A 19,442-nucleotide genomic window follows, 5' to 3' on the forward strand; every position below is an offset into this window, starting at 1 on the left:
TATTTTTGGCACAGTGTTAAGTGTGTTAATATATTAAGTTCTTTAGGAACCAAGAGGAGATGGTAGGAGACCTACTGAGGCATGCTGTAAAATTCTGGTGATAAAATACGTTGAAATTAAGAGGGTCAGGAAATCATGGCATTCCCCTTTCTCCTACATGTTTTTTTTGCACCACAATTCTACCATGTGGTATGGTTAAGGTGTATTGTGATAAACCCATTTCTTTAAAACCCATACTTTTGTTAACAGTGAATGACAATATCTACCATGTGACTGAATTGAGCTACTTGGGAAATGGCTATTATTTTTAAATCTTAGGTGACTTTGAGGAGCAATCAGCAATTACATGTATCTCTTGAACTTTAATCAGAGTTGTTACACTTTGTGCCTCATTTGATCTCTGTAAAGAAAGTTATATAGGAGTGCTGGGAAGATGTTGTCTTGGTTCATATCCCTAACTTTCTTGCCCTTCCAACTTCCTTTTTGGAATGGTGTGACAAATGGTTCAGGCATTACTTGCTCCTAGGAAGTACATTTGAGGCCACACATTCTTGCAAGTCCTGTGTGGGGAGAGAGAAGGCAAAGGAACTAAAAAGCTTACATTATCTTCAATGTGATGTTTACATTAAATATTTTGTATGTAAACATGCCAATCAAGTGGTATATATTTTTTGGTAGAGCAGAAGACGGGCATAAAAGAATTGACTATACTTAAAACATTTCAAAAGACCTTCCTGGGGTTTAGTAATCTTAGCCCAGATCTGGAATGTGAAAAATGTACTTAGGGTGTATTGTGCAGAAATCAGATGTCCTCAAGTTTTCTGTAACTAATGTATGTATGAACCATTTCCTGCTTATTGTGATATGTGTGATCTGCTCTGTTGACATTATTAAGAAGGATTTGTTTCTTGTTATAATTAGTAGTTAAATATAACGACAGATGTTCATATGCTATAGATTCAGGATTACGTCTGGTTCTTTTAGACTTTTGAGCAGTTTATATTTTAGAATATGCTGTAGAATCCTCTTTTTACATATTGTCTATCTGCACTGGTACTAGTCAATTGCTGGGTACCTCTTCTATCTCTTATATAGGATCACTGGTACTAATTGTTTTATGGTATCGTTTTAATCTACCTTTCCCAGAACTTATTCCATGTTTTAGTCTATTTATTTCTGACTACCAAGATATAAATAAGTTTGCTGTATCTCAGCGTCTAAATATACATATATATTACAAAAGGAACAAAATTTTCAAATGAGAATACTGCCATTTATAAAAGTCAATAAAAAGTTAAATATCCCCTCTATATACGACAGTCTTTTGTATTACAGTTACTTTTTATATACTGTGCATTAACCTTTCTTTTTTGAGCATAAACCAGTCTTGAACAAATTCAGTTTGTTCAGGTTATTATTATTCTGCTGAACTGCAAAATTTAACTGTTAGAAGGTCTTTAGGACCTCCTGGGTCTCCAATAGGAGAGTCAAGTTGACTGTCTTTCTATCTCTCCCTTGTATTCTTGAAAACTTGCTTTCTGTTAACAGTAGAATGTTCTAGATATTCTTTGGTTTTCCTCTGCCCCAGTTCATCTAACTAAATGTCTTTCAAGAAGTTCTATGTCTTTTTGTGAAACAAGCCTAGAGTCTGGGGTTGCCTGTGGGAGTTGGTTTTTGGGCAGAGAGTAGTGCTGGCCAGTCGGGTCACTCTTAAATGTGACAGAAGTAGAAACTGTTTACTTTTCACTATATGAGTTTACATTTTAACATATCATGTTGTTAACAGTTTTTCAAAAATGTGTGTTTTATTGATTCCCAAAGACTTCTGTATTCACATGGATATTTTAATGATATTTTAGATTTCATTGTATCTAATGTCTTGTGGTAAATATTGCTGTTAAGGATAAAATAATAATATTTTGACATTAATCTGATAGGATAAAATCTTTAGGATAAAAATGGTGTGAAATGAATGAGATTTTCTTGATAAACCAAAAAGTTGAAAAAAACTAATCCTTACTCAGGTTCTGGTAATTAACACAAAGTGGTTAAGATACCTGAATGTTATTTATGCTGATTTAGAATAATAAGTAACAAGTTTCTTTTTTTTTTTTTTTTTTTTTGGCTAAAGCCAAGTAGCAAGTAACACATTTCTTGAGCAGGCAAAATGCTTGGTTAGATCCTATGTGGGAACCAGGGTTTTCCAGTTATGATTATAGTTATGTTGTTGCATGCTCAGGAGCAAGAAACATCATTAAAGTAGCATTACATTTGCCATGTTTAGATATACTTAAGATATTCATAGGTGAGTTTATTTTGGAAAGGTTAACTATCTTTTGTTATTCTAATATGTATTCTAATATTTATTTCATTAAATTTTCCCAAAGACAAACTTTTGGGCAAGGCAGTGAACATACAGGTTTTCTTTTCCTTTACTTGGCTCTCATAGAGGCATAGATCTCAAGAATTGAAAGGAATCATAAAGTTTAACTCACTGAACTTTTTTTTTGTAGAAGAACTAAGTGGTCGGTGATAAAAGTGCAACTTGTTCAGTTTTTAATGTTTTCTCGATTCAGAGTAATTGTTATATAAAAAGTAGTCATCATGTTATATTGTAAATATGTACTTTAATTGTTATTTCTCAGAAAATTCATCTAGGTGGTATATTCCTGGTACTCATATCTAATTTGCTGAAATGTGATTTATTGTACTTTCTATTATATAAAACTGCCATTTTATGTTTGAAATTTCATTTTTCTTAGGAAAAAAGACTACACTTCTCTATGTATTAGCATTGACACTGCTAAAACCTGTATTTGAGTAAAGTTAGTATTAAATATTATTTCTTCAAATACATTATTCAAATCTTACGTAATGAAAATGCTTTTAGAATGTGTGATATGCCTGGGATATATACCATTATATAATGCTGCATTTTTTTCCGCCATTGATTAAGAGTTCTTGAAGCCAGCATAGCAGAGAATAAAGCATGTTTGAAGAGGACACCTACAGAAGTTTGGAGGGATTCTCGAAACCCTTATGATAGAAAAAGACAGGACAAAGTTCCCGTTGGGCTAAAGAATGTTGGCAATACTTGTTGGTTTAGTGCTGTTATTCAGGTAAGGATTTTTCTTTATTCAGTTCTTATTTGATGTGTATGATAGCAATGGAAAGTGGGTTGCTTGTGTTTAAGTTGTGTACTTTAAAGATAAGTACAGAGAAGTTTTTAATATACTCTTTTGTCTAATAAACTGGCTTGGGGATTGCAGTATCCTTCCATCCCTCTTTGTTTTTCATTTCTAGTATGTATTTTTAAACAGTAGATCACTACTTATGCCTTTCACTTATTTGGAATCAATTTATCCTTTCTTTCTGCTTTTAGGAATTGTTGGGGTGGAAAGAGTTTTGTATATATTTCCCTGCAAATTTATGGAAGCATTGTAACCAAGTTTGAAACTAGAACTGGCTTTCTGTGGGTCAGATCAGATTTATTTGTATATACTAGACAGTGTTACTTATAGAATTATACACACTTAATATTTTTAATAAGCATTTTGTTTGAGGTTGGTATAGATTTGCAAATAAATCTGAGTTTGCATGTGAAATGATGTGATGAATAAATATTGATAAATCAAGAATAACACATTGTCTTTTTTTACTAAGAAATTCCTTAATGATACATTTCTTGATCTGCTTATTCTAAAACAAGAGACATATGTATGTGTAGATATCCCTCTTTTCAATTTGGAACAGTTTTCTTTTACGTGTTTAACAACTGTTATCAAAATTCTTTATTATTCTCAGTTGACATTGATAATGTTATCCATCAGATTGCAAAACTTTAAAACAATTTATGAATAATATGTCCTTAATTTTTATTACTCCTTAGGAAAGTTAACTAATGTTTTGTGTTCATTTTTGCGTGACAGTTGAATTATAGCTTATTATTTCATGTTCGTGATGAATGCTTTTTACTTCATTGGACATGCATGCTATTTTTTATATTCAAAATATATCTTCATTTTGTAACTTTCCAAACCTGTGTGTATGACAGCTTAAACTTCCATATGATATTAAGGCAACTAACAGGTTATTTGGTTCATTTTCTACAAGTTAATTGTTTTTGCTAACTTGTAATTTTAACTTTTTTTTATATACTTCAGTGCTAAAATTTTCACCGTTTTCTCCCTTTTTGCTTCTGGTGCATAATATCATATAATTTGATTTTCTTTGTTTTTCTGGATTTACCTCACTTTTTAATATGCTGTGGTGCATCCTAATAAGTAATATGCTATGTTATTGGCTTTCCCAGGACATGAAGATGCTAAGGAATACCTGGGTTAACATAAATCTATAGTAGTATCTTTGCTTCTAGCCTTGATTATACGTTGTTTACTTACATGCCAAAAAGTAATATCTAAAATATTGATACCTTAGAGTTTCTTAGATCATCTTAATAGGCTATCTCACTTTACTTGCACTATCTATTAAGAAGGTTTGTGCATATGATAATTTAGACATAATTTTAAAATATTAAGTATAGTTTTAAGGCTCTGAACTGAGTGCTCATGAACATGTTTTGCTGCCTGTGTTTGGTCAAGTAGATGCTATCTCAGCACTATTATGGCAAATACATGAGGGTCATTGGTTAGAAGCTTTTCTTAGAAAGGTATAAGAAGAAAGTATTTGTAAATAATATTGTTAGAACAGTTGCTTTTTATTTCTCTATCCTGTATGTGTAGGGAAGTTCTGTTTGAAATGATAAATGCTGATATAGGGATAATGACCTTTTGTTTTAGTAGGATAAAACTTCTTTCAGCAGCTCAGTTTAATCTTGATACAGTTACAATCTGTTTCTACCCTAAGTTTGCTAATCTTAGCTTTTCTTTTTAGCTTAGATTTTTTTTTTTAAGAAGGAGGGAATGGGCTAGAAAAAAATTATCTTTTAAAAAAATGCCTAGCTTATTTAAAAACTAGTAATTGTACTAGTTTTAAAATTTTATCTAAGTTTAGTGGCTGCTTAACTCCTAACATAGGCAAGTATAAGAGGGCTTGAGTTATTTATTTTTTCTTTTGGTGAAATCTAAACATCTGGGAGAAGTAACCTATAAGCTTAAAAATTCAGGTTATAATGGCCTAATAAGATAATGGCTTTTGAGGGAGTAGAAAACACTAAGCATCAGATTGTAGAAAATGATGAGTGGGCAGAAAAATTTGGCTAGAGATCACCTGAAGTTTTATTTTTTATGGTAATTTTAAAGTCTATCAAACTATTTTAAGTAGCTTTTAACTTTTATCTTTAGTAGAGTCTTCTTAAAAATTTTCTACCATTATTGCTTAACTCTAAGCTATAAACTGAGATATAATACTTGGCCATCATAAATTGACTTTTTACTTGTGAATGAAAAGTTTGGCCAAAAATCTACCATAGTGTTGGAGGTTTTGTTGTTTTCCACAGTGAGTTGGAACTTACTCAAATTGTGATGTAAATGTACTGTAAAGTTTTGATTACAAAATTTTCTCGGGGATGGAATTTACTTAGTAGGACTAATTTGAAACAACTGGGAATTCTTTTTCTTGTAAATATATTGACCAGTTATAGAAGTTTGCTAGTAATATCACCCTTTAACTTCAAAGTATATAGCTGGGGTAGGCTACAACAGTTATAGATAGCTTTGCATACTTATTATTTTAGATACTGAGACCAATATTTTGGTAGAAAGGGGGAACAGAATGTAAGAAAGGGAATATAAACAAAGAGAAGATTGTACAGATAATGGCTTAAATACTCTTTTGGTTGCTGGCAACATTAGCCTGTCTTTAGGTTAGACATCGACCCCACAGCTAGTCAGGATTATTTTTGTCCTATTCACTTGGTACTTTTATGTAGAAAGTACTGATTGCAGCTGTTCCCCACTAGGGTGTCAGTGAATGAGTTAGCTATTTGGAGGTGTGTGTTCTTCTCTGTAGCTCTGAGACATGTCGTTGAAGTGGTATGGGTGCTCATGATGATCCTTAGCCCCTTAGCACCTTTCCATTTGGATGCCGAGAAGTAAGGTGCTCATACTTCTCAGTTTGCTTGTCATAGTCCCTTTTACTTCTATTGTAGATCTGTTGGCACCTGTCACTTAGTCCTAAAGCCCTGCTGTGTATGATGGTAAAGTATGTGGTTACCTTACTCATAAATCATATAACTGCAGGTTGACTAAAATACAGGCACCCTGAGGGCAGAGAGCACATTTAGGTTACTCTATATTATATATATAATACAGGGTCTGGCACATTGGAATAGCCCATCAAGTAATTATTGCATGAATGGATGAATGAACCAAAAGGGAGCATGTATGGAGTATCTAAAGTATTACGTGAGGATATTTTAAAAAATGATGCATATTGTCAGAACATTTCAGGATATAATTTAAAATGCTTATTCATACTCCTTGCTCTTCTCTCTTTAATTTTCATCAAAGAAAAAATCATATGGCACTAAAATGCTTAAACCTGTCTGCTTCCTAGTCCTGCCCCTTGAAAGAGACCTGTATCTAATCCATTTCTTCTCTATCTTCATTTTTCTAAATAACATGCCTTCCCACTGAGATAGATGAGGAATTCGCTCTTTCGGTTCCCTGCCTAGAATTGCCTTTTGTTTCATCTCTCAACATGGTTATAATACAAATTAAAAATAGTAGGTAGTCAGTATTTACATTTTTTATAACTTTATAAATGTTACAGTGATTCACTAGGTCCTCCCGTCTATAGTACTTTGTTATCCTGGAGTTGTCAATTGCTACCTTTTTCCCCTATTTTCTATATACTTTAATATTTTCTAAATGCTTCAACATGTTTGTTATGGTCTTAATAATATATTCTGTATGCCCACACATATTAGCTTCATTTTTTTGTTTGTTTGTTTTTGGAGTTCTGTCCCACAGACCATTTCTCTGTTTCAAATTTGGGGTGAATTCTGATTCTTTGTGGTTTAAGCATGATCACTCGCTTTCTAAAAGTAAGTCTAGAGAAATGGGATTGGTTGATGTGGGTATCAGTTTACATGTTTTTACTTAATCTTGCTGTTCATAGCTCTGAATCATCTCTCCTTTGTACTGTGACATACAATTTGACTGATTTTTCTGAACCTGAGTCATTTACGATCTCCAAAGACTAAATTTCCTATACACCCACAGAGGGGAGGCAATTGTCTGAATGTGCTGGGTTTGGAAAGCACATGGGGGTTTAATTGTTCTGTACATAGACTTGTGGTTTCAATAATGCCATCTATTTTTCAATCCCTGCCTCACCATGAAACTTATGTGATACCATGCTAATTTTTTTTTAATCCTCCGAGGAGAATTTATCATGCTTCTCAGTCTTCTCCACTGTAGGCAGTTTATGTTTCATTTCCTCTGCACTCTTGCCATCACTTCTTTCTTTTTCACAAATTATTTGAACTCTTATCCCCCATTATGTCTTTGTTATTAGCAAGAATCTAACCAAACTTCATTTTCGTAAGTGCTTTTCAAAATTCACATATTAGCTTTGGACTGAATGAAAGGATGGTTATTTTCAGGTGCATTAATCAAAAACACTCTTCAGGCAGTAAAAGTTACCCTTTCTTACCTCTTTTGAAGGAATACATTGGACAGTCCTCATATGACTTTGGTGAAGGATATAGGGTCTTTGGGACTTGAAAAACTTAATTTTTATGATTTGTTGTGATAATCAATGGTGATGAGTTTCACTGAGTAATGGTAGATGAGGTTGTTTTAGACCATCTGCCTTGTGATGTTTTGCTGGATTCCAAAACAGAAATAAAACCAACTTTTTGAGGGCATCACAGAGTACTAAAGCAGTGAGGAATTTTGAGTAAGGAAGGATAGTCATAGAGTGAGCTTGTTATTTTTGATGGATTTTGTCCTTTAGGCATCTCCAGAACTGACTGCTGCGTAGCTGAGGAACTAAGAAAATTTTTGCACAAAGTTTGAGCCCTAGTAAAACATCTTAGACTGTGAGTTGGAATTCTAAATGGTTAGAATGTAGCATTAACTGAGAACTGAAAGTTAAGACAGGCTTCCTAGTTTCTGAATTATATAGTTTTAAGTTATCTCAGAATTTATTGGATTAAGGCGACCTGAGACTGTGACTCTAGTCTCCCTGCCTGCCAGAGCAAATGTAAATTCTCTCTTAGAAGATAGTATTATCTGGAACCTTTCCTCAATTTTTCATGCACAATGTCTAGTACTCAGGTCAGTCATACCAGAAAATAAGATGTGTGTGAAAACTAACACAAAAAAATGGACAATAGAAAACAGCACAGGGAAACTGGAATACTTGTCTGCCATAATAATAATTAATATGTTCAAGGAATTAAAAGCAAGATTGCGAGTCTGAAGAAAACTAAAAACTGTAAAGAACAAAATGTAAATTTCAGAATGGAAAAATATAAATGAAACTAAGAAGTCAGTGGTTAAATTTAGCAGCATTATTAGACACAACTGAAGAGATAATTAGCCAACTGGTAAATTAATCTGGAGAATATTTTTCAGACTAAAGCTATGACATAAAGATGGGAGCATCAAAGAGATACTTTGGATATGGTGAGTAGTACTAACAGTGTATTTGTAGTTCCAGAGGGAGAGTAAAAGGAAATAGGGCAAAAGCATATTTGAAGGGATGACTCACAATATTCCAAACTTGAGAAAGATCAAGCCATAGATTCAGGAAGCAATAGGAATCAAATAGTATAAACATAAAGAATACTGCACCAAAGTACATCATAATAAAACAAATAACTATAGACAAAGAGAAATCCTAAAAATTGCAAGGTGGAAAAAGATACACATATAAAGGAGCAAAAACAAGACTAATAGCTGACTTTGATACCTTTAAACATCAAGTCACACATAAGCAGAAATAATGTCTTTAAAGTGCTAGAAATAAATAACTGGCCATCTTGAATTTTATACCTAGCAGAAGTCTTTAAAAATGAAGAAAAACTAGCTGAAATAATTCTTCACCAGCACACCCACACCAAAGGAAGTTCTAAGTATCCAGGAACAAGGAAAATTCTCTATCTACAATGGGAGCTCAGAGAATAGAAGTGGGACTGAAATTCTTCTAACCTGCCGAGATTCTCTTTCCTCTTTAAATTCCTCAAAAGAATAGTCCATGATTTGTCTCCCCTACTTAACAGTAGTCCCCCTTATCTTTGGTTTCACTTTCTGCTGTTTCAGTTACCTGCTGTTAATTGTGGCTGAAAATATTACAGTACTGAGAGAGAGAAGGAGAGGGAGAGAGGGAGAACACATTCATGTAACTTTTATTACAGTATGTTTTCTTTACAATTGATCTATTTTATTATTCGTTATTGTTGCTAATCTCATACTGTGCCCAATTTATAAATTTAACCATCATAGGTATGCAAGGAAAAAAATCATAATATATATGGAGTTCAGTAATATCTGTGGTTTCCGGTATTCAGAGGAGATTTTGGAATGTATCCTTTTTGGATAAGAGGGTGCTACTCTGTACCCCATTTTCCCATTATTTAATGCCTCTGTTCTTCCTCTGCCACTCCACTGCAAACATGACTTTCCAGTTGCCAAATCCAAAGGTTATTTCTCTGTCCTTAATTTATTGGAAGAATGTGGCAACCTTTCGTGATGTTGCTAATCTTGTCCTCCTTGAAATGTGCCAGCTATTTTTTGATGTACAGCAGAATCTTTTGTGGAACTTTGTATCTTTATTGAGAGTCCCCTGACACAGCTATTTTTTAAAGCTCCGCAGTTTATTAGAATACACAAGTATGTTTGAAAGCCCTTGTTTTCTCCACTCGTTTTTCTTCTGTGATTTCCCTTAGTATTCCTTTCTCTTTCTCAAAACTCTTTTTTTTTTTTCCTGTGATTTTTAAATGGTGCTTTCTCCCCAAGGTTCTGATCTTGGCCAACTGTTAATGTATTCATATCCCTTCTGGTTTATTACTTCTACTCTTACTGTTTTAAAAAGCAGTCACAAGACTGTAATCCCTACAAGGGCAGAGACTACCTTCTTAGTGTCTGGCATATAGTAGATGCTCCATAAATATTTGTTAAATGAATGAATAGATGATTTATTTTATGTGCTTATATTGTTGAATAAATCTTTCTAGATCACAAGATAAAATTTTTTTTTACAGTTTCTGTTACCAGCTTTATGGTTTTACCTTTCATATTTAGGTTGTTAATTAATCTATGTAATCTGGCTCTATTTCTTTATATGTAGTTTTCTCAATACCCAACTGTTGATCAAAACCTTGTTTCCTCATTGATTTGTGGTGCCACCTTTACCTTCTGTCAAGTTGGCTGACTCACCTTTTCTAAGATTTGAAACATTATCACTTCCTGTATAGTAATTTTCAAACTTTATAAACTGTGACCCAAGAAAGGAATATACTGTATATTATAAAACATTTTACACATACACAAGTTTGTAAAATATCTACAATGAAAATTTTGCAAGAAAATACTCTGATGTATTTACTGAGTATGATACATTGTGATATTTTCCATTGTATTTTATCTCATTTTAAAGAAATGTTCAGTATGATGATAGTAAATGGTTGCAAACTACAGTTTAAAAAACATACTCCAGGAAGCCTTTCCATGGGCATCCTTCATATGCTCCATTATATTCTTGTGTAATTATTATCACTGCATCTTGAAGTCACGACATTTCTATTATATGTCTGTCTCCTTTCTAAATTGTGTACTTCCTTGAGCATTGAGATAATGTGTAATTGCTTTGTGTCTCTATTACCTAGGATCTGATGAGTAAATTTATTTGTACTCCATTTTTCTAGTATTAATGATACATCTAGATAATTCATGGTAAACATAGCACGTCTAAAAAGTTTTGGACTTGACATTTGCATACTCTTTATTTTGAGGAAACTGCTTAAGTGCATATAAAAAGAGCTATTAATAATGAGTAGTATATTTAAAAAGTTGTCCAAATATAATCTTGTGCACTATCAAGTATCAAGAATGGTATGTCAAATAAAAGAAACTTGACTTTTTCTCAGAAGTATGTCCTCCTTGTGCCAGTTGCAATGATTCTGCGTATAAGTAGTACACAGTTGTAAAAAATAAACCTCCAAGACTAGTCATTTTTACATTTTGCTAATGGAATTTTCCCTCAGGTTATGTTAAATTGTTGTTCTTTTTCAGTCATTATTTAATCTTTTGGAATTTAGAAGATTAGTTCTGAATTACAAGCCTCCATCAAATGCTCAAGATTTACCCCGAAACCAAAAGGTAAAATTCAAAAGATTTTTTTAAGCAGTATGTATACTCTATATGTTCTCTTATATGTGATTGATTTTTGGGCATTTACTTGGCTCATCAAATCTGAAACTGTCAATTTGAATGTCAATTCATTAATCTTAGTTACCATAGCAAGTTCCTATCCTCTGTTAATATATTATAAATTCGACTTTTTTCCTTTACCTGTCACAGTAATATGCCAATTTTTGGTGTCGCTTTAGTAATTTTTTTGGGGGGGACTGTCAAATTTCAATAAACTTTATAGGCTATAGTTTACAATTTAAGGTCTTTCCTCAGTTGTCTCCTAAAAAATTTTGTGGAAATTGAAATTTCTTTTCAATTGATTGTCTTGTGCAGCCCTTTAAAAAATGAGTTTTGCATTCATGTCTTTGCAGTACAAATCTGTATCTTTCATTTTGGAAGTGACTATCGTAGATGGGAAATATAAAGTGACAACACACACACCAGGGCCAGATTGCCTGGGTTCTAGCTAGGGACCTAGAGCTGGTTACTTGATTTCTCTCTGTTCCATTTACTATCTGTAAATCATAAATAATAATAGTAATCATTTCATAGAGTTGCTGTGAGCATTAAATGAGGTAAAACATGTAAGGGGCTTAAAAGTGCTCGGTACATAGTAAGTACTAGGTGTCAGCTATTGTCAGTTAAACAATAAAAAAAGTTTAAAAAAAATAAGACTTATTTTAAAAAGAACCAATTTGCACACAGAATTTATACCTAATGGAAAAAATTACTTATGGAGATGATATAGTTGCGTGTAGGGCTTTAGTGGTTGATCTTGTCATAAACAATCTGTAGTCCTAAAGTGGACTTATTGCCAAGGCAAGGAAGTTAGTTTTAGGTTTCAGTAAACTGCTGAACTTTTTTGACCTATTTTTAGTAGGAGTGATGAAATATTAAATTATGTTTTCGTTTTAGCGTTTAATTTTTAAAACCACTTTTTCTGACTTTTTCTGTAAACACGTGAAACATTTATAATGCATGCTAGTGGGAAGATAACTTGATTTATAACCAGCTTTTCAGGTTATAATCTCTGGGCTGTAGAGTGTCAGGCTGATAAACAACCCATTTTCAAAAGAGAGTCAGGATCGTCTGACAAACTCTTCTGTCTCCAGAAAAATTAAGGAAAACCCTTTCAGTCATTATGGTTTTTACATGGAACCTTCTGAACTATTGCCTCCGTCATTGCAATTTGTTAATATCACAGTTCTTCTCTCTTCTCATATCTCAAAGTATATGTATAATTTGTGTGAAATTGTTTAGAATTATCATTTCTAGTTATGTATACATGTATGTATATGCATCTTGACCATTTATGGTCCTGGATTTTAATGTTTTACAGAGCTTTAATTTCTTTTGTTCTTCACAGAGTTGAATGAGGCCATGTTAGTTTGTATTCTTATTTAAAAAACAGTTGCTATATTTATGCTTATATGTCAGAACGAGTTGTGAATACTAGAGAAATGTGTAATTCCAATCTTCAGCACCTTTCTAGAGAAGTTTGTTTCTTGCAATGGGTTAGCCTCTCCAGGTGTCCCTTTAGCTTAAGGAAATAAAAGAATTTCTCACTTCCATTCTGAGACAATTACTTAGAATACTGTGCAATTTTATATGATTATTGCACAAATGTGACTCTAATTTAGTATAGTGACAGCAGTACACACTATACCTTGACATCTTCGAAGCAAATGGATTTATAGATAGTTATCAGCCACTGAATGGTCCTATATTCACTTGAGATGGTGACAGCAGGTTTTTAAAAAAGGTGTGAGTGTAACTTGTCACTTATTTAATAATGAATTTACCGCCAATTCGTGACATGTGTACAGCTACATTCAATTTGAACACTTTGTCTTAAGTTGCAGAATACATTTGGGATTACTTTGATCACATCACAGAGATGCCATTTGTATGCACTTTTAAACAGGATATTTTTTGCTAGCAAAATTTGCCACAAATATTACATACATATTGAGTGAGATTTGAAAGAAATCTAGTATTTGAAATTAGTTTGTATTTTAAGTAGACTTGGCAATTGCTTGTGGAAATTGAAACTAATTTTAGACACTCAGGTTTATTTGAACTGTTGGTAATTTCAGTGTCTAGGAGAATTGTGAGGTCCCTGGAAATATAATAATAGATCCTTGATGTAATCATCCCCTCTCCCCTCACACAGATATACATTTAGTTTAAAATGTTTCAGACTGATGGCAAAGCATATTAAATGTTGAGAAAACAAAGATGCACATGTATAATATTTAGTGGAAATCATCATGTAAATAGCTAAAGCCTTATTAATTGGAAGGTTATATTATTTAAAGTCTTGATTTAGGACAAATATTTCAAAATAAAGAAATTTATCACTTTCCACTACTTAAAGTGAATGTCATCAGAAGGAAATGGGTTTAGTTGAGTACCATACTGTATTCCTGGAGCAAACACCTGAAGGAATTTTGAATTTTACAAATAAAAGGGGCATTCTGAGATTTCTGCCATTAGTCATGAAGAAGTAACAGGAGCTGGATTTATAAGTCTCAGTACATCTCAAAGGATTCAAAGCATACAAAATACCTTTTCTGACGAAAATGGTAGAAATCAAGGTAGAAATCAACAACAGAAAGATATACAGAAAATCCCCAGATAGTTGGAAATGAAGTCATTCACCTCTAAATATCCCAAGGGACAAAAAAACAAATCAAATGAGTAATTTCAGAATATTGTAAGCTGAATGAAAATTAAAACATGACATATCAAAATTTGAGGATGAAGCTAAAATAGTGATTAGTGGAAGATATCTTATAAGAGACATCTTACCAGACATCTTATTAGAAAAGAAGAATGGTTTTCAATTAATGATAGCAGCTTGCATATCAAGACATTAGAGAATAAAGGGCATGTTAATCTCAAAGCAGAAGTAAGGAAATAATAAAGGTAATAGCAGAAATCTGTGAACCAAATATCAGAAAAACAATACAGAAAATTATGGAACCAAAAACTGCTTCTTGAGAAGATTGGTGAAATTGATGAACTTCTAGGTAGACTAAGCAAGAAAGAAGAGGGAAGACATATATTACAAATATAAGGAGTGAAAAAGGGAAACATCACTACATACTCTATAGACACTAAAGGGAGAATAGTGGAATATTATAAACAGCAGACAAGTATCTTGAAAGTCACAAGCTATCAAAGCTCACTAGTGAAGAAATAGATAACCTGTGGTAGCCCTACATTATATTAAAGGAACTGGAACCTGTCCACCAAAAAATTCAGCAGCTAAATAGTTTTACTTGTAAATTATATTAAGCATTTAAAGAACAAATGATAACAATTCCCTATAAATTTGTACAGATACTTAAAAAGTAAAACTTCCCAACTCATTTTGTGAGCTAAGCATTACCCTGAAATGAAAAGTAGGAAAATACATTTCAAGAAAAGCAAACCACACACCAATATTTCTCATGAATTTGGAAGCAAAGAATTGTAGCAAATTTTTGAAAAATTAAATCCCGCAATTATATATAAAGGATAATACCTCATAGAGAAGTGGGGCTTATCCAGGAATACAAAATTGGTTTAGCTTTCAAAAATAAATCAGTATACTTCACCATATCAACAGACTAAAGAAGGAAAACCATATTATCATCTCTGTGGATGAAGAAAAATGATTTGACCAAAGCTAAAATCTCATTTATGGTAAAAATCTTCTAGAAACTAGGAAGCAATTTACTTTTCAAATATGCTTCTCAGCAGAATTCCCCTAATTTCCAAAAATTATTACTTCCAATTTTGTTACTGGGAATGTCTCAAAAAACTGCATTGACTTAGGTGCGGTGATAAAGAAACTGATCTCAGGAAATTAAGGGTACTTTTGAAAGTAATTTTATAGATTAAAGCTCATAGTCTTTATACTTTTAAAACCTATTTCTGAGGGCATATTTGGAACCAGTTTTATTCCCTCATACCTATTTCTCAGGACTCTTTTTTGGAATCTATTCTAGAAGCAATTCTTTCTATGTGGGTTATACTATTTTGGGCAGCAACTATGTAAAGATACACCCCCATCCCAGACCCCTAGAATTTTACAGTGTTGAGAATGCCAACTGTGTAAATTTGGAAGAAAATTTTCATGTTTAATATCTAAATTTTATCCGTTAAAATTGTTATTATAAGAACTAAATATTATAAGAATGGCTTGCCTGGTTTGTTGTCATGAAACATTTCACTAAGTTGTGTGAATTATGTTATTTCTTAAAATTTCCTTCTTGTTTTAAAATAAATTGTTAGTGATTGGTAATGTGGGTTGTTTTAATTTCTTTCTGGAGATTTTGCTTTAATGAGCCAGTAAGAATTGAATGCTTTGTGTAGTAAAAAGTTGGGGAAAAGATATAGAAATTCTTGTCTTTGAGAATCTTATAGTCTTATTGAGAAACAAAAGTAAGATTTCAAAGGAATATTAGGAGGGTGATATATTAGTCTCCTATTAGGATCTGGTCTAATTATTAAATTAATAAAATTAAATAAATTTAAATATTGTGATTGAATTATATTAAATATAATGTTCAATAACTTTAGATATAAAATAAATGAGTATAAAATAATTTTATAAGCAATTTTTATTAAATATAAAAACAAATATTAAATTTCTAATAATTGGGTGAGGTTCTAATATTAGTCTAATAATTAAGATTGTCACACCACAGTGACAGTCGGTGATTCATGGCTCAGTGAAAGGCATTCATTTCAGTAGATGTGGAATTTGAAGGTATCGTTGACTTGGAGGAGTCTGGAAAGGCTTCATGGAGGAGTGGAGATTTTTGCTAAATGGGTTTATTGAGATCAAGCACTTAGAACAGTGCCTGGCATGTAGTGAACACTCATTGAATGTTGGCTGTTATTATTGCTCTGAGCAGCAGCAGCTGGGCCTTGCTGAATGGGAAGTATTATGATAAGCAGTCTTGAATGAGGAAGATATTCTTGGCTGAGTAATGACATGATTTGCTGTGAATATGTGGCATTCATGCTGAAATTGTGAGCCTATCCTAGGTCTTCTGCCTTTTTGTGCTGGACTTCGAGTCTCTTAGATGGCACCAACACTCTACTTTCTTCAATTATGATAGAGTGCTAATTCATCCCTAATCTATATTGGCTAGTTTAATTTTTGGTTACTGTTAAAATGAATATCTATTTATTAGTGAAAATTTTCTTAATCTTCAGTTAAGATGTTTTTGTTTTTTTCCTTCAATAGGAACATCGGAATTTGCCTTTTATGCGTGAGCTGAGGTATCTATTTGCACTTCTTGTTGGTACCAAAAGGAAGTATGTTGATCCATCAAGAGCAGTTGAAATTCTTAAGGATGCTTTCAAATCAAATGACTCACAGCAGGTAGTTCTGTTGCACTGACTTGTTCATTAACCATTTGTATTTAATCTGAACAATATTAAGCAGCTTTCCCAAGAATATGAGACTATTTGAGACGCATGATTCTGCTTTATTAAAAATAACCTGGAACCATTTAAAACATTTGGGAGACTTTTAAGAGAAAAGTGATCTTGAAGGTGTTAAAATAAAGTTTTAATTTATATTATGATTGAAATGAAAACGATGGATAAAATTAAGATTATTTACAAATACATAATTAAACATCTTCACAAATGTATGATAACAGAGGATCATTATAGTACACATGCTTTTGATATTCCTGTGTTTGCTGGAAGGGAGTACTTTTCCTTAATTACCCAGAAATGGTTTTTGAAAGATGTTATCTTTGTTATTGTTGCTTTTGTCTTTTATTCTTTATATAGTGTATTGTGGTAGATTTTTATCCATTACCTTAAAAGAATATTGGTAATTTTCTTATAAAAAATACAAAATATCTATAAACAAACCAGTATTTTCACATATAATTGGAAAAATCAGAGAAATTAAAGAAGGAAAACAGAGGAAAAAATACAGTGGCAGAGAATAGTAAGTGTTCAAAAAGATAGCAGCAATGTGTAATGGCAGAAGTTTCAAAAAGCCACTAAGCTTGCAGCGTTGTTTTTTAAAGTACATACTTGGATGTGTCTCTGTTTTGTGATGTATGGAGAGGGCGTTTGGAAGAGGAAGGTCTGAGATTCTCTCACCATCTTCCTTGTGCTTTTTCTTTCTGCTTTACATTTACCTCGTATGGCAAATGTGAATGAGCAAAAAGGGCACTCACATCAGAGTTTCTTTTATATGTTGTTGCATTTTTAAAAAAATTCTAACAATGCTCCAGTGCCTTTTAGGCTTAGTATCTACTCAGCTTTGTTTCTTACTCGCTCTGTCATGGTAACACTAACACAAATCAAAAGAAAGAGAAATAATTTTACAGTTGATTCCAAACCATCATTTTCGGGCATTCAGCATTCCTTCTGGTTCTAAATGTGTTTTACTTTTTTTTTTCTTCTTTAGTATGCATAGTATCTTTTCCAGTGATTCTGAGTATACAATTAAATTTTTTAAAAGATTACTTCTGTTCTCTGACTTATCTTTCCTTCTGGATGGCTTTTTCCTTGTCTTTTTTCTGGTTTCTTTTTTCTTTCTTTCTTTTCTAGAGATTCATGTTGATTTTGGGGTATCTTTTCACATTTAAAGATGAGGCAGCATAGACTTCGTCTGGAGCCATGTATGTACATAGGTGGGCTTTTCAGTTTGAGTTAGAGTTGAAATGGATACAACTGGCTGTTAAGGCCACAATATAAATGCTTTTGCTTCAGATTAGCAGTGTAGACTAACTTTTGAAATTAGTGATTCTTTTTCTTTAGAGGCCTTTTAAAGTAGATGTGCATCAATTAAGGTTGATAAGTTTGATTCTCTTCTGTTCCCTAAACACTTGAATTTGAAGTCTACAGGAGTAATTTAGTGAATCTGTAAATGTAAGCATCATGATTTTTTTAAAAGTGAATTTATATTTTCATTGTATCTTCTTCCTAAATATTTCAAATACATCATCTTTTGAAGTACACAGGAGTCTTTTGAGACACCCTTTGGTATGTGATACTGTTAGTTTTTTCTTTTTCTTTTCCGTGTTTGTTTTTTTTTGAGACACAGTTTTGTTTTGTCACCTAGGCTAGAGTACAGTGGTATGACAATGGCTCACTGCAGCATCAGCCTCCTGGGCTCAACCCTTCCCCAGACCTCAGTCTCCCAAGTAGCTGAGACCACAGGCACATGCCACCGCGCCTGGCAAATAATTTTATTTTATTTTTATAGAGACAGGATCTCCCTATGTTGCCAAGCCTGGTCTCAAACTCCTGGGCTCAAGCTATCCTCCTGGTTTGGCCTCCCAAAGTGCTAGGATTATAGACATGAGCCACCACACTTGGCCCCAATCGATACTGTCAATTTTAATCATACCTTTAATTGTTTTATTTTATAATTGTCAATTTTAGATTGATTTCTAAGAAAGATAGGGATTAACTTCTGAAAAATATTGTGTTAGCTAGGAAACCTTATTTTTTGTTGGATGTAATGTTAAAGTGAATTAAAGTTATACAAAAGTATGAAAAGTTGTTTTAAGGTGTTAACAATAGTTCCTAAGGACAGTCGTAACAAATTACAACAAATGGAGTGGTTAAAAACAAAAGGTTATTCTCTAATAGTTCTAGAGGGCAGAGGTCCAGAGTAAAGGTGTTGGCAGGGCCACACTTCCTCCATTGGCTCTGAGGGAGAATCCTTTGCTTCCACCGTACTCTGGTGGCTGTTGGTGTTCCTTGCCTTGAGGCAGCATAGCTCCAATCTCTGTCTTCCTCTTCATGTGGCTTTCCCTCATGTGTCTGTCTGTCTTCTGGTTTTCTGTTTCTTACAAGAACACTCACCATTGGATTTAGCCCCAGCCCTAATCCAGGCTGATCTCATCTCAAGATCCTTACCTTAATTATATTGGCAAAGACCATTATTCTAAATAGTGTCACATTTTGAGGATCTAGGTGGACATATATTTTTGCAGGCTACTATTCAACCCGCCACAGATGTTATGAATGTTTACAGCTGGATTTTTGCGTTGCGTTTAGTCCTATTTAACTCTACAGCTTTGGAGCAATTTACTTAAGCTTCCCAGACTTTAGTTTCAACATTTTTTTGAGGTTAATATAAAGTTGGCC

At 33.0% G+C, this 19,442-nt stretch overlaps 1 protein-coding gene across 14 annotated transcripts in view; it reads left to right on the forward strand.

Annotated features, from left to right (window-relative positions):
• The window catches only part of USP25 (ubiquitin specific peptidase 25), a 147,567-nt gene that overhangs the window by 58,193 nt on the left and 69,932 nt on the right, over window positions 1–19,442 (forward strand). For 13 of the 14 annotated variants that reach the window (XM_063803629.1, XM_063803627.1, XM_009443720.5 and 10 more), the window contains 3 exons: window positions 2,957–3,119; window positions 11,202–11,288; window positions 16,564–16,701. Coding sequence is in view for 12 of the 14 variants with exons in the window: in XM_009443720.5 (XP_009441995.1) it covers window positions 2,957–3,119; window positions 11,202–11,288; window positions 16,564–16,701 (388 nt within the window). In the remaining 2 variants the exon portion in view is untranslated. Of the gene's footprint in view, window positions 1–2,956; window positions 3,120–11,201; window positions 11,289–16,563; window positions 16,702–19,442 lie in introns of those variants that run through there. The other variant, XM_063803631.1, reaches the window with a different exon arrangement.

This window comes from Pan troglodytes, chromosome 22 (genome assembly GCF_028858775.2).
Source record: "Pan troglodytes isolate AG18354 chromosome 22, NHGRI_mPanTro3-v2.0_pri, whole genome shotgun sequence".
NCBI classification, from domain to species: domain Eukaryota; kingdom Metazoa; phylum Chordata; class Mammalia; order Primates; family Hominidae; genus Pan; species Pan troglodytes.